The sequence below is a fragment of the Rhinocladiella mackenziei genome (genome assembly GCF_000835555.1).
Source record: "Rhinocladiella mackenziei CBS 650.93 unplaced genomic scaffold supercont1.4, whole genome shotgun sequence".
Classification (NCBI taxonomy): Eukaryota; Fungi; Ascomycota; class Eurotiomycetes; order Chaetothyriales; family Herpotrichiellaceae; genus Rhinocladiella; species Rhinocladiella mackenziei.
In genome coordinates this window covers 1,466,653-1,481,158 of record NW_013550601.1, presented here as the reverse complement: position 1 = coordinate 1,481,158, position 14,506 = coordinate 1,466,653, and the positions used below count along the sequence as shown (strand labels likewise).

The following is a 14,506-nucleotide window of genomic DNA, read 5'->3' as shown; positions in this document are numbered from 1 at the left end:
GGAGATAGTTACGAGCAAAAACTTATATTTGAAGCCAAAAAATTGGGCCCAGTACTCACGCCTCTCCGCGTGGTGCCGAATATGTTTGTCAGCGATCCCGCCAAAATAATTTCCTTGAACGGTCGAACATTCTCCTACTGACGGCCCGGTCCTGTCATCGATCGGTGAACGATCAAACTTGGGAGAACGTGCCAGCCGAGCGTGTGGGCCTTTTAGCAGAGACCGGGAAATCCATCGTCGTGCCTGCGGGTCTGGGAACGTCGTAAGTCTATGGTGCATATTAGTGAAGAGTACTTCATATTGATGTCGTTATTCGCCAAGCAATCAGATTTCAAGTCAGCGATGAATTTGGACATCTTCATCTGTTCTTCCTATTAATCTATCCACCGCATTGCGACGACACGGTGCTCCAAATCTTTAATGCGAGATGACGGGAGCAGATGCCTGCACTTGATCAACTCATTTCCAGCCCAGCATTTGCTGGATCTAGCCCCCAGGGTCCTAGGCCCGGATTTAGCTTCCGGGGTTCTTAATGAAAGGTATAGCAACCCTTTTCGGGTTGATCAATTACTTCATATCAAACTGCAAAACCAACTGAATACATGTTGAGTTTCGTCCACTGGCCATGATCAATCTTCAGATCGACTCCAGGCGTGTTGTTGTCACCAAATAGGAAGTCATACATACCTTTAAATGGAATTTGACGTTGCTGTCAAGAAGCGCAGAATACCAAGCCGTGATTCCGTAATCGATCAAGATTTTCGGACAATGGAGTGAAAAACACGCACAGAATGCTCGTCAGATTGGGAAAAGATTTTATCTGGATTGTTGACTGGGAAGTTGATTGAACAACATATAAGGGTGCGCTTCGCACTGTCATTGAAATGTCTTCAATCGTCAGGAAACCACAACAGGTTCTCGGTGAAACGTCTGTAGTCAAAATGGCAGCCGGGACTCCCAAATTCACGCTTTATACGTCAGAAGCTTCTCAATGGGCGATGGTCCCCCAGCTCGGTCTCGTTGAAAAGGGTTACCTGCCTCACGAATTTGAAGCCAAAGAGGTTGATCTCCTCGAAGCCGGCAACTTCGACATCGACTACCTCAAAGTCAACAACAACGGCACAATCCCAGCCCTCACGGCTCCCGTCCTCGACACGCCACTGATGCAGAGCACAGACATTCTTGAATACCTTGACCGCGCTCATCCGGAAAGCGACATCAGCCTTGCACCCGAGGATGATACAACGAAGCAGACCGTTCAAAGGCTTCTTGAGCTTGTTCATTCCATGGTTCTTGACAGCAACCTGATTCTGTTGGCGGCGCGAGACCCAGATGAGATGGAAAAGGTCAAGGGTAATTTCCATGGTTTCATCACCACACGTCAACGCGTCCTGGAAGAGAATCGTGCTCGATACCCGGACCACCCCTTTTATGGTCCTAAAGCAGAAGACAATGGAAAACTCCACCACCTTTACGTGACGCCGATCGGTGCAGAGCATGAGCAGTTTTTCAGGTCAACACACGAAGCATATCAGAAATTCGCCACTGCCTTCAAGGAGCTGGAGTCAACGCTTGTGCTACCTTATGCTGCGGGAGGCAAGGTGACCTATGCGGACTTGCATATTGTACCTTGGCTGAGTCACGTCCTGTGTTTCGCTGGGGCCGAAGACTTCAATGACTTTGGTAAGTTGGAGGCACGGGTGAGAAAAAGCGATCCTGGATTTGCTATCGGACCAAATGTTAGGCAGTGGTGGAGAAATATGCAGAGAAGAGAGAGCTTTCAGAAAGTGTTTCCTGTCCTCCACTGAATGGTGAAAGAAGCATATCATAGCGGATGAAAATGGGGGTTTTCTTCACAAGTATGGCATTACCGCGTTGATCAGTCCCAGGTTCGCAGAAGCGAGATACCTGATATTCTGTGAGAAGCATACTTCATGGCCAAATTTTGAACAGTGTCTATCAGTAATCCACCTTGTCCTGGCCCTTCACCCTTAGTTGGTGTTTCCTCCATTGAGCATCTTTTTGAACCTCTCGCCAGAGCAGATTTATTTAGGAATTACCCCCACACAAAAGAACTGCCGAAACAACAACCAAATGCAGCCGAAGTGTACTAACTCGTTCCCATTCTAGCTGGGCTCCGTACCTTGGGTGGCCTAGTATGCCTAGTACTCAAGCTATCCTACCCAGGGGTCAATGGCGAGGCTTGGACATCTCCAGCTTCGCATGTCAGCCCCAAAGGTCAGTGCTCGTCGTCTTAGACATCTATCAATGAAGACCGCAAGAAAGAGAAGCGAAGGTTGACTGGACTATGTTTCTACCACAAATGCAGGGGCAACAATTCCAAGCAGAAGGGTTGTCTGCTCATGGTCCGAATTGGGACAGCCTAGCGGGACAAGACCCAAGCGCTCTAAACAAGTTGAGGTACAGTATCTCTGCTATCAACCGAGAGATAACATTATCGAAAGCCACGCCTATTTTTGAGCCCGGCATGAGAAAGTCGAAAACATTCCCCCTTTTTAACCCAACGTAGGACCCGCAATCGACATTCTTGAGACTCTTCAGATGCAAAAGGGTTCAGACAACGAGGCAAGACGCAACGACATCCAAGGGCTTAGACCGAGCTTTGGGCGACAAGGGCCATGGTTAGCCGGTCTCGCCAACAGAATCAAATCTTCAACACGCCTAACAGAACACGGAAGCTGCCAGCAATAAGCGCAATCAAAGCCAAAGGAGTAACAGGCACGCTTCCCTCGACCGCAGCCTGTCTTCTGTCTCACAATGTGTGCAGCTTGCTCAAGCCATGTGGAAGGGGATGTGATATCCGATTGACCTTTATTCCCCCCTTCTCTATTGGAAGATCTGTCCGACAACTAGCCCTTTATTTGTCAACAAGCAAATGCTACCTGCCGAATGCATTTCGCTTAGACCACCATCAGACGCCCAATGACTCTGACCATGTTTACCCCCCACCCCCGGCGCCACGGACCGTTTATGGACTTGAACCCATTTGTTGCCTGGTTTCTATTTCTTATTCTTCTATTTTCCCCTTCGAGAAAAGGGATGGTTTGGTCGTGCCTTTGACTTTTCCATGTAAAATTTTTCCATTGATTTGCAAGATACTAGTACTACGATTGTGATAAAATCAACAAGGCGAAACTGTGCCTCGGTCGTTTGCATTTTGACTGCCTGCCGATTCCCTGCAGACTGCGGGTGTGACAGTCCCACTGTTCTGCTGAAACTCCCCCAAAGACATCCATTAATTCCCAAACAATGTCCCCGACACAATCCTGGGCCGCATGGCTCCTTGATTCCTATGCTTCTTCCGTATCTCCAATGCCCACCGATTCCCATTTTCGTCATCACGATGACACCCCTTCCATATCAGACGACTCCTACAGCATCCCGACAGACCACTCCAGTACGCAAAGCCCCATGTCCACAATTTCCAACTCTTCCGCCTACGGTCCCTATGTGCGCACCGGTCGAGGCGGAGCTGGGAACTTTTCCTGGCAAACAGAGCCTAAGCCCGTAAGGTCGTCTTCTCCAATCGATCTCGAAGCCCAACCTATACCGCAGAGTTCTCTAGGTGAACGTCGCAAAGCCGCTGCAAAATTGGGACTCATTGATACCAAAGAGGCAGCGCGCATGCGGCAGATTTCAGCGCAATACTTATCTACCGGTCGCGGCGGGGTAGGGAATTTCGCTTCCAACAATGCCATTACTTCAGCGAAACGAAGCCCGAGCTTACCGGCGAGCTTTAGCCCCAAGACCGTCAGCCCACCAAACTCACATTCTCAACATCCAGGGAGAGGTGGTGCAGGTAATTATGCTGCAGCCGCCGAGGCCAATGGACGAACAGAGACGGAGAGGGAAGAAGAAGAAAGAATCGCTGCAGAACAAAGACGAGAGCAGATCATAGAAGAGGTGGACGGTTTGTTGCAACCGCCACCGGGAGCATTTCTGGGCAGTGGAAGGAGAAAGAGTGAATCGATGTTTGACCACGTTTGAAGGTCTGGAGCCGCTCGTCGACTCTACACGACAACGGGAAAAAGAAAACAGCACCCTAAATGTCAGATCCTTATCAGATGCCGACAGGAATTCACCACTCTGGGCAATGGGGGGTGGGTATCAAGGAACGAGAAGTCCGAAAGATACCGCGGGATGAGGCCGGGAACGGGGGGACGGGACCTGATTTCCACAAATGGGCATTACTCACTTATCGCGGTTCACTCACCTTCCACCTGCACCAGGGTTAGGCACATGGGCCTGGTCCTGAGTAAGATCCCAGACTCGGACTGGAGATGCGATACGAGGCTGACCAGTGGCCGTACTTGTCGACCTCAGATGTATGTCCTCCTCGATTTCTGTTTTCGTGGAAGGCGATACGAGAGACTCAAAAATTTCGGATCCGATGTCTTGACTTGCAAGCGTCAAAGAAAGAATTCACTGGGGTCTACCTCCAAGGTTCAACTATCCGTCGACCGCCCTGATTATTCAGCAGACTTTCATCACTGGGGTCTAGAGGAATCCTGCATGGACAGTCCGTTGCCCTTTTCTCTCCCCCTCCCCCTTTTTCACAAGAATGTCGGCTCAAGTTTTTGATGAAGAGTCCACAAATCCGGCTTGAGCATTGTTTTCATACCGGACTCAAAGCCGTTCAAAGACGGAACCAAGATCCCTATGATTGTAGCTATCATACCATGTCTTACCCATGATGGGCCCACTGGAAAGATGTTCTGGCCAAGGCACATACCTGCTCCATTCACTTCGTCGGTGAATCCTTCCAACCCCATTTCTCACAAGTATCCTTGTCAATGAATCACTAATGACCGGCGTCCTGGATCTTCATATAGATTGGAATAAAGCAAGTAAAGAAGAGAAAGTAGAGAAGTCCGCTCATGTGCGTGATGCGGAATCGATAATGAAATGGATAATATAATGACTACTGAATCAAATCGGTTCTTCTTTTCTGAAAAGAGCGAGAGAAACGCGTAAGAGTTTGACTGGGGGATTTGACAATGATGAATGAGTACTTACCCGCAACTTTCATCCCTTTATCCATCCGCATGACCCTAACCTAGGATAAACTGGGTCAAAAGCAGAGAAAAACCAAAGAAAGAAATTCAATGGAAGAATAAGAGACAAGTGCTCAAGGCAAAAGAAGGAGAGGGAATGAAGAGCATACAACGCGCCCCCAACCAACACATGAAGAGTGTTGATGAGAACAGCGGAACAGGAAGAGGAGGGAATGGGAATGTACAATGAATATCCAAAGAGGGTATCTTGGTCGGATCTGTTTTTTTTTTATTTGCAAATTCAAAGGTCCGTCGTGAGTTTATCGTGTTCGGCTTTTGATTTGAAAAGCTCGCTACCTGACGTCCCTTCGTCTTTCGTAGAAGCGCCCCGTGTACAACCACGCACAAGTAAACCCAGAATAAAGGATCCGCTCAGGTCCGGTATAAGGACACAAAAGACGCATGGGACACGCACAGAGACACTCCTGCTTCCACTCGGCTGGATCCACGCGTATTTTTAAATATTTCTCTTTTGATCCTTTTCGGAGTTCGTTCAGCCTTGGGGATTCAGGCATACAGGGACCGACACGTTGAAGAAATTCCATCGAGATCGGAAGGTATTCTTAGCTGAACAGTTTGTCAAAGTATTTCATGAATACGTTCCTGTGGGTTCGAGTCAGTCACGAATACGGCTTGGTGAAAAAGGGTCCAGAACAGGTGTGGTCAATATACCACGACTCACCTTGGTGGTTTGGGAACATAGTCTCTCTCATACTCTTCAATCTCATCCATATCCTTTCTGAGATCGACTTCTTCAGGCTTCAACCACTTTGTCTTCTTGTAGAACTTCCATCCAAAGAAGAGAGTCGGGAAAACCCCGATCATGGTATAACTGAAAAAGAAGGTTGGAACGTCCCAGAAACCAGGGAGGAAGACGGTATATCCACCGACAAAAGTCATGATGAAGGTGCCAATTAAAGCGTAATAGGCCGAGAATGGTTGCCACCATGATTTATATGGCAGAGTGTTGCGATCGATACCTTGGACTTCGAGCGCTCTCTTGAATTTGATGAACGTGTACGACATGACCGAGAAATTAATCAATTGGGATGCGGTGACCTTGGGCAGTAAGCAATGGACTCTTTTACTTAATCTCACGAGAGCCAACTCACCAAGTTGACGAACCAATTCAACACCACCGACGCATTATTGCTGACTTGCAAAAAGGACAACAGGCTGATCAACAGGACGATGGCCACACAGTAGATGGGCACACCATTCTTGGTGCATCGGGTGAAAATTCGAGGAGCTTTGCCTTCCAGAGCCAGACCGAACAAGCTACGACTCGCACAGTAGACGTAACTGTTTCCAGCCGAGAACGCGCTACCCAGCACCATGGCGTTGACAATGTGGGGAAGTACTTGAATTCGGAGTCGATTCATCGAGACAACATATGGGGAGGCGGCAGCACCGGGTGCTCCGGTCGAATAGGCCTCGGTCAACTCGGCGTCGTTGTACGGAACCAAAATCCCGACACAGAGAGAGCCGAGCATAAAGAAGGAGGTCAGACGGTAGAAGACAGCTTTGTAGGCCTTAGGGAGGACTTTGCGGGGATTCTCGGCCTCACCCGCGGCCATGGAAACGTAGTCGGGTCCTGCAATGGTGAAGGAGGCTTGGATCAAGCATTGCAAGAAACCCAGGAATCGACCGAGGGAGCCTCCATAGTAAAGCTCGGTGAAAGATCCTGGGTTGTTCCAGTAGCGGAATCCGAAACGATCACCCAACGGGTTCCCTCCAAGCATCACGATGAAGGTGTAAATAATCAGGCCCACGATCAGAAGTACTTTACCCAAAGCAAGCCAGAATTCAGACTCCCCGTACCACTGAACGGCGAAGAGGTTGATCATGGCATAGCAGACAATGACAATGGCAATAATACCACCGGCGGGGACGATGTCGCTCCAAAAGTGGATGATGACGTTACACGCAACGATTTCAAAGGGAACCAACATGGCTTCGAAGACGAAAAAGTTGTAGCCGGCGGCAACACCAAAGGCTTCATCGACGTAACGGCCGGCAAATCGAATGAAAGGGGACGAAATGGGCAGATACGTAACCATCTCGGCCATGCAGTTGGTAACGCAGAGAATGAATGTACACCTGAGTGGGAAGGAGGTATGTGTTAGCCTTGGATACTGAATCAAAATCGTACGAAGACATTATGATAATTCGGTTTGTTCGTGTCGAACTGTGAGTAGCCTCTGGCGCCAGGGTTCGAACTATGGCGGTACGAAGAAGAGAGGGGGGGCGTTCTTGGCCAAATCTTCGCTTGCTTAACCAGATCGGATCCTTGATGTAAAGCCCTCCGAAAAAAGAGAAAAGGAAAAAAAAAAAAAAAAAAATCTTTTAGCTTACCAGATCGTGAAGGCAAGAAACAAGCTTCCTGGGCCGCCATTGAGCAGGCCATGACCAATTTGAACGTACAAGGCTGTTCCAATGGTACCACCAATACCGATGAGCTGAATGTGTCGGGGTTTCAGCTTTCGGTGGGTGCTGTCATAGGTGACTTTGATACTGTCAGCATAACCTGGGGTCTCAGCGAGAGCGTAGTTGGCCTTGAGAGAGGCGACGACCGAGTATTTGCGAGAAGAGTGGGAGCCTCGTCGGACATTTTCTTCATCGTCGTCAGAGTGGGTGCGAATGCCACGAGCCAGGGGAGTTTCATCCATGACATGGGGAATGATCCCCTTCTCGTCGGAACCAAAGTCATGGGCGGCGCTTGACATGATGAAAGATCTCTGTCAAAGAAACGGGACAAGAAAGAGACTGGGAAAACAAGTCAAAAGGACAGGGAGTCTTAGACCCCGGTGGGAATCGCATGGTATATGTAGACCGATGAGCCTGGGCTGATCATGATGATAATGTCACCCACAATTATCGGCTGCATGGCGAGTTTCCCCAGCAGATAGATAGACTTTGGGTGGCCCGCCATTAAGCAAGGCCTGGGTTTCGTTGGATCAGGGTATAACGTGGACAAGAGATGAGCAAGTCCAAGCGCCTGAGATGATGAGCCCTTTGGATAGTCTGGGCGTGGGCTTATCTCGAGGAGGATTGTCGTAGAGATGACACCATTTGCTAGATAGCCCGGTTCTCGCAAGGCCGATGGGCAGCACGAGGCAAAGGTAGTACCAGAGTCGATGCAAGATGCAACCAGCAAAAGAAGGAGGAGGTGAGTGGCCGGGACTTTTGGTGGATAGGCGGGCGGAAGGCGACGAGAAGGAGGCAGTGAATTGGCTACTTCTGCTAGTCCGCTTTAGGGGCTTGGCTGAATGTTGCCAAGCCCTTTAAAGGTGCGGAAGAGAAGAAACCAACGATCAACTGGGCTACCGTGCATCCTCCTCTACTGTAAGCGGCCCGCTTATACCTGGTTCATCCTACCAGAATACACGTTTCACGCCACCGCTCGTCAGTTCCTGGAAAATCATACCTTGCTATCGTTTCAATTGGCAATTGCCCATTATCATTCCATCTTCGATCACCATGTCAAACTCCGCCGCTAAGCCTCTTTACCGGCACTGCTTGACCTCCCACTTCCCAATCTCCAATCCGCTCGACTGGATTTGTTGCCTTGAATTCGATATCCCGATCCTGCAACAGTCTATCATCGCCACCTCGCCCACTCTTCCCCAAACTAATTTCCCTCGTGCTACGCTGCATATCGGTATCTCTCAGCCGCTCATTCTCGCCCCCTTCTTCGTGGATCCTGGAGCACGGTACGGGAACACTGGTTAAGTCTGAAGTAAAAAAATCCTCTTCAAGACTCAGGTTGCCTGGGGGGCTGGCCCGCGACGCGTGGTCTTCTTTCTTACCTACTCTCTGCATGAGATACGCGATTCCCGGGCTTGAATGGCATCATGTTCGCCTCTTTGGGCCCGTCGATGCTGTTCCTTTTGCCTGCCGCCCTAGAAGCTCGGGATGTGATTTTTCCTCCGGTTGACCCACTACAATCGCAATCCAATTCCCACGGCCATGGCTACAGACATGACCTGGACCCTGGTCGATATCGATCTACCATAAGCAGCGATGTGGACGTCCTCTTAGAATTCGAGAAATACTCGGGATTGACTACGTTCTCAAATCTGCCTTGGGTTCATTGTTTATCATCAGACGATTCGGTGGATCAGTATGATATCGCATTTTTAGGAGCTCCCTTCGACACCGCTACCACGGGAAGACCTGGAGCCCGATTTGGCCCTGCGGGCATTCGATGGTAAGTCGAGGGCGATATGTCTCGTTTTGGTCATGTTCTTTTATTTTTTTCCCCCCTCTTTTGGAATCTTCAGAAGTCGACTAGGAAAAGATCCGCGAAAACCATTTCCTGATCTGACCGGTCTGATAGGGGCTCTCGACGAATTGCCGCTCCCTTTGCATGGAGTCCTTACACTCATGATAACTACTTTCTTGCTTGGGCTCGAATAGTCGACTGTGGCGACGCACCCCTGACTTTTCTAGACAATACCGTAGCCTTGCAGCAACTCGGGAAGGCGCACCAGGATGTTTCGAGCCGGCCCGCAAACACCAGCGAGGTAGCCAGTGTCCCTCGCATCATCACCCTTGGTGGCGACCACACCACTACTTTGGCTGCATTACGCTCGACGATTGATCATTGGGGACCTGTCAGTGTGATCCATTTCGACAGTCATATCGACACTTGGGGTACGGTTGAGTTCATCCCCTTCTGGAAACATTTTCGGCGGGGTCACGTGTGGCGTTCCGGCCTCCGGGTCCAGCCCTTGTCATCCGCCGGACATTGAAAAACGTCATGCTGACAATTGGTCTCGGACAGATCCGAAGGTCCTTGGAGGGGGATTTTCCCATTATGCCGGGGTGAATCATGGCACTTTTCTTCACATTGCCCACGAAGAAGGTCTGATTCTGAACTCGTCAGCTCACGCCGGCATTCGAGCACCAGCTGCCAATAAGAAATACGATTGGAAGAACGACAAACGGTGCGGTTTTGAGATCATTACCGCCAGAGACATTGACAAGATCGGTGTGGCCGGTATCATTGAGAAGCTCAAAGCGCGTGTGGGTGATACCAACGTGTATATTTCTGTCGATATTGACGTCCTCGATCCTGCCTATGCTCCGGCAACAGGTACAGCGGAAGTGGGGGGGTGGACCACCAGAGAACTCCTGAGTATTCTGGACGGACTTGAAGGTCTCAAGGTCATTGGAGCGGATGTGGTGGAGGTCGCTCCTATTTATGACAATCCTGGAGAGACGACGGTCCTCGCTGCGGCCGAGGTGGCCCATTCTCTCATGGGACTTATGGTGGAAACTCCCGTGAAACCTTTGAAGGATCAGGTATAAGACGGGGGAGATGCTTGGTGTTCGAATAGATTGTAAGCCTCGGCTCCCCTGGTTCCTAACATGGGTAATTTCGCTGCAAACGCGTCACAGCACTTTTTTCCGCCTCTTTCATTTTTCCCGATAAGGGCCAGGCGAAAAGAGGAAAGAATCGCGTGCTGGGTGGTGCCATGGAACGCAATTGCGTGGCGTGCGAAGTCGGTGGGGCAGACGGGCACCAGGCGCAACGAATGGCGGACGGTGAGTTCTGGGATCGACTCTTCGGATTTCTCGATGTGGATGGTGCAAGCCTGTGTCATCAGAGCGTCGGTCATTGACCACTTCGCCATCGTCAATCGCAACAAAGGTTCTTTGTTTTGGGCGTGGAAAAAGATCACAGACTTTGACTGGAGGAAGGATCATTAAGCACGGCCGTCGGTTCAGTTTGACGCCCCCCCCCCTCGTATCTGTTCACCTGCCACCAGTGCCACCACCGCCCCTCCCGACACTAGGGCGAGAGTCCCTCCAAAGTCAGTGTATCATCGACTGCCCCGCGATCCCGTCCCAGGCCAAAGCCGGGGGTAGTTGCTATTTCTCCTCAGACAAACTCAAGAGTATGTAATCACCCTTGCATACAACGGTCACTGGGGCAGTGCACGTCTTGGTCCTAGCACCGCTTCGAGCACTGCTCTCAAAATCAACCCGACTGACCTGGCTCTCCTTATCTCTCTATTTGTGTAGTGACCGATACCAGCCGAGGTTCGTTGATACATTGCAGTCATGGCGGATCCAACCTCACCTAGCCCTTATTCAGAGTACAAGAGATTCGAGCCCAAGCAAAAGGTGGAACTCAATCCGCCCAAGAATGATTTGATCACACTGGAAGAGTTGAGTCAATGTGATGGTATGCGGATGGAACGGGCAGCACACACATTGAGGGAGTCATTGGGCTGAGACTGCGGTTGCGTGACAGGAACTCATCCGGACAAGCCAACATTGGTTGCGATCAAGGGAACCATCTTCGATGTCTCCAAGAATGCTGCCTATGCTGAGAAAGGCCAATATCATGGTGCGGATGCCCTCTTCTAGCTATGGTCGCTATAGATGGGCACTCGGGCTAATAGTGACTTCCTACCATAGTCTTTGCCGGAAAGGATCCGTCTCGCGCACTCGCCCTGTCGAGCTTGAAAGCCGAAGATTGCGTCCCCGAGTGGGATGACCTGGATGATAAGTACAAGACAGTGCTAGATGAGTGGTATGCCTTCTTCAGCAAGCGGTACAACATTGTGGGAAAGGTCAGTACAGAAGCTCTGAGACTGTGTTTGACCAGGCTTGTTGGCGAGAACGAAGATCATTAGAATAGTCGAAAGAGAAAGGACAAGGAGGAAAGATAAGCCTGGTGTGACACTGGTTGCGGATTTGAACACGAAACTCCGAGCCCAAGATGGATGCTGACCGTCTCTACAGGTCGCCGGTGCTCATAACACGGGAAAGGAATGACTGCGGCATGAAGCATTATGCTATCCGGCCCATACCTCGGACAATGGGGGAAAAAGGGGAGTTTGTCGTACTGAGGAAAAGCTGCTTCTCATTCTCAGAAGTGATACATCCTATTATTCATCAACAAATGGCCGTCCGAGATCATCCCTTCCGTGCTTTCCTCGCCTGACGCTTCTTTGCAACGATTCGATTCCGTTTCGCAAGGCGGTTTTTCTCATCAGGGTCTAGGCTCTTGGATGCCTCCGAGGCGGTCTTCTCGTTTCTATCACCGCGCTTTCGCTTTGCGGCCGGAGCCGTCTTCTCAGTTCTGTTCTGGACCTGATCCTGGTTCTTCATCTTCCCACCCGCTCTGGCTTTTCTTTCCCGTTCGTTCCTTCGCTGTATGACCTGGGCATTCTCAATAGCAAATTCGACAATGAGTCGCTTTCCCTTTTCACCGCCACCATCGTAAGAGGATTTTACCGAATGTCCGTTGAGCCAGCGCAGCCCGGCAAGCGCATTTCGATGACTGACATATTCGATGAATCCATAACCGCGACTCCTGCCTGCTCCTTCCTTGACTTTGCTACCCTCCTTATCTTCGAACACCACCTTGGCTTGTCTCACAATACCTTTCCCCGAGAGCTTTCTTCTCCGCTCAGCTTCACGCATCTCATCCCCGCCTCGCTTTAGCTCCTCCTTGCTCAAAGGGTCCCGAAGGCCAGCTTTGACATCTTTGGCGAACCCGACCACCGCCTCTCGAGCCAGAGCCTTCAGCTCTTTGCTGTCAATACTGCGAGGAATATTCCTGACACTAAGTCGAGTGAGACTGAGACCGAGGTTGGGGTTGCTCTTGATCAGTCGCTGTCGCTGTCGCTGGCTGCTCTCTCGAATATCAATCTCCGCTTTGCCCAGTTGATGGTACAATTTGGATGACTTGGAAATTGAGCCTTCAGAAAGCAAATACAGGCGTCGCTTGTCCCTATCTCGAGCGTCTCGCTTCTCACTTGCTTCATTGGCTCTTCGTTCCGCGTCTTCTCTGCTGAGCGCCCTCGACACTTGGAGAACGCGGCCTTCGAGCGTATATCGGCCGGAGGGATCGGTTGCCTCATTTTCAAGCATGGAATGTTTCAGCGTTTCCCCTTTCCTTTTCCTGTCCCTCTTCAAGTTCTCGCCGGCAGCTTCATGTTTCGGAGCATCCCGAACACATGCTTTGGCATCCTCGACGTTGAAGAAGCAGACAAAACCCGTTCCCTTCGGGCGTTCTGTATCCTGATCATAAACCACTCGTGCGTAGCGAACGGGTCCAAAATCGGAGAAATGTTCTCGCAAAGTATCATCATCCGTGGTGAAAGGCAGGTTCCGGACGAAGATAGTGGTATCGTTTCCTCTGTCATGTCGCTCTTGGCCCTGTGTGGATTCGGTTTGAGCTGATTCTGGTTCGGAGAGGTCATTATCTTCGTGGAAATTGTCCATTTCTTCCTCACCAGAGACTTCGTCGGATTCGCTGTCGCTGTCGCTGTCAACAACCGCCGTGTCATGCAACTTAGCCCCGGAGTCTCCTCCCAAGTCTTCGCCCTCTCGATGACCTTGTGGAGGATGGGGTTCCTCCTCGTCCTCGGCGGCGGATTGCCCTGCTTCTGACACCGTATGTTGCTGCTCTTCCCAGGTTTTCTTGTCCACGGCCCAATCTACAGCAAGCGTGCGCCCATCAACCTCTTTTCCGTTGACTCCAGCAATTGCCTTCTCCGCATTCTTTTGACCGCGAAGCACGACGATGCCAAACCCATATTGCACTTTCGGCCCTTTCTTCGGCACCACGGCATGTTTGACCTTTCCGTAACTCCGAAACAACATTGCTAGATCTTCGGATGTCTTGATGCTCCACGGTAGATTTCTCACAATCAGCTTCGGAGGCTGTGGGCCTGCTCTCTCTTTCTCTCTTTGTGCTCGAAGCTGAATAGCTGTTGTGTTTGGGCCGCTTTTACCGCCATCTTCCGTATCTCTGTGTCTCGCTTCCGCAATTTCAACTTTTATTTTTCTCCCATCTAAGACCGAGTCGTTGAACTGCGTAACGGCGGCATGTGCATCTTCGGCATCGGCAAAGGTTACAAAACCGAAGCCTTTTGAGATTTTGGTCTCGGGGTCGAGTATGACCGTAGCATGTTTCAGGGGGTATGATTGCGAAAAGTGTTCGGTGAGTCGTTCGCTCGTGACCGACGCAGGTAGAGAGCGGACGAAGAGTGAGCGCCTTCGATCTTTTGAATTGGTGTCGTTTTCTCCTTCTCCCGAGGGTTTGTCTCTAGGTGTAGACAAGACTTCATAGCTACCACAGGATAGCTTCCGCCTCTTGTTTCCCATTTTTGACTTGTGCTCCAAATTTTCTGCGTCGCTTTTTTTAATTCAATGAGAAAAAGTTAGAAGCTCAAAAATATCTCTCCAACGAACTGGGAAGTTTCTCCAAATGAAAATCTTGGCACCCTATGACAAAGAAAAATTATCCCGCCGTATCCGAGGGGCCCCGAAGACAAACATGCCAAGCCAGCCGGCTGGCAACCCCTTTTGAATCAGCATGTTGCTTTCATGCCTCCTCAAAGCGCTTATATAGACTGTCTCGCTGTCATTGAGATCGTTGCCTAACTCCTACGTCATTATATATTATT

General features: G+C 50.3%; 6 protein-coding genes across 6 annotated transcripts; 4 read left to right on the top strand and 2 right to left on the bottom strand.

Annotated features, from left to right (window-relative positions):
• Positions 1–941: 941 nt before the first annotated feature.
• Z518_05669 (uncharacterized protein) lies at positions 942–1,808 on the top strand (the record flags this gene model as incomplete). The annotated part of the gene is made up of 1 exon (XM_013416480.1): positions 942–1,808. The coding sequence occupies one exon, from the start codon at positions 942–944 to the stop codon at positions 1,806–1,808; it is 867 nt and encodes a 288-aa protein (XP_013271934.1).
• A 1,462-nt stretch (positions 1,809–3,270) lies between these two features.
• Z518_05668 (uncharacterized protein) lies at positions 3,271–4,008 on the top strand (the record flags this gene model as incomplete). Its single annotated transcript, XM_013416479.1, has 1 exon — positions 3,271–4,008. One exon carries the CDS (start codon positions 3,271–3,273, stop codon positions 4,006–4,008), a length of 738 nt encoding a protein of 245 aa, XP_013271933.1.
• A 1,630-nt stretch (positions 4,009–5,638) lies between these two features.
• Positions 5,639–7,801, bottom strand: Z518_05667 (uncharacterized protein; the record flags this gene model as incomplete). Its single annotated transcript, XM_013416478.1, has 4 exons — positions 5,639–5,678; positions 5,758–6,134; positions 6,188–7,175; positions 7,431–7,801. 4 exons carry the CDS (start codon positions 7,799–7,801, stop codon positions 5,639–5,641), a joined length of 1,776 nt encoding a protein of 591 aa, XP_013271932.1.
• A 1,128-nt stretch (positions 7,802–8,929) lies between these two features.
• Positions 8,930–10,388, top strand: Z518_05666 (agmatinase; the record flags this gene model as incomplete). Its single annotated transcript, XM_013416477.1, has 3 exons — positions 8,930–9,285; positions 9,415–9,731; positions 9,862–10,388. The coding sequence occupies 3 exons, from the start codon at positions 8,930–8,932 to the stop codon at positions 10,386–10,388; spliced, it is 1,200 nt and encodes a 399-aa protein (XP_013271931.1).
• A 756-nt stretch (positions 10,389–11,144) lies between these two features.
• Z518_05665 (uncharacterized protein) lies at positions 11,145–11,722 on the top strand (the record flags this gene model as incomplete). Its single annotated transcript, XM_013416476.1, has 3 exons — positions 11,145–11,268; positions 11,338–11,433; positions 11,505–11,722. The coding sequence occupies 3 exons, from the start codon at positions 11,145–11,147 to the stop codon at positions 11,720–11,722; spliced, it is 438 nt and encodes a 145-aa protein (XP_013271930.1).
• Positions 11,723–12,005: 283 nt separating this feature from the next.
• Z518_05664 (uncharacterized protein) lies at positions 12,006–14,204 on the bottom strand (the record flags this gene model as incomplete). Its single annotated transcript, XM_013416475.1, has 1 exon — positions 12,006–14,204. One exon carries the CDS (start codon positions 14,202–14,204, stop codon positions 12,006–12,008), a length of 2,199 nt encoding a protein of 732 aa, XP_013271929.1.
• Between the last annotated feature and the right edge of the window lie 302 nt (positions 14,205–14,506).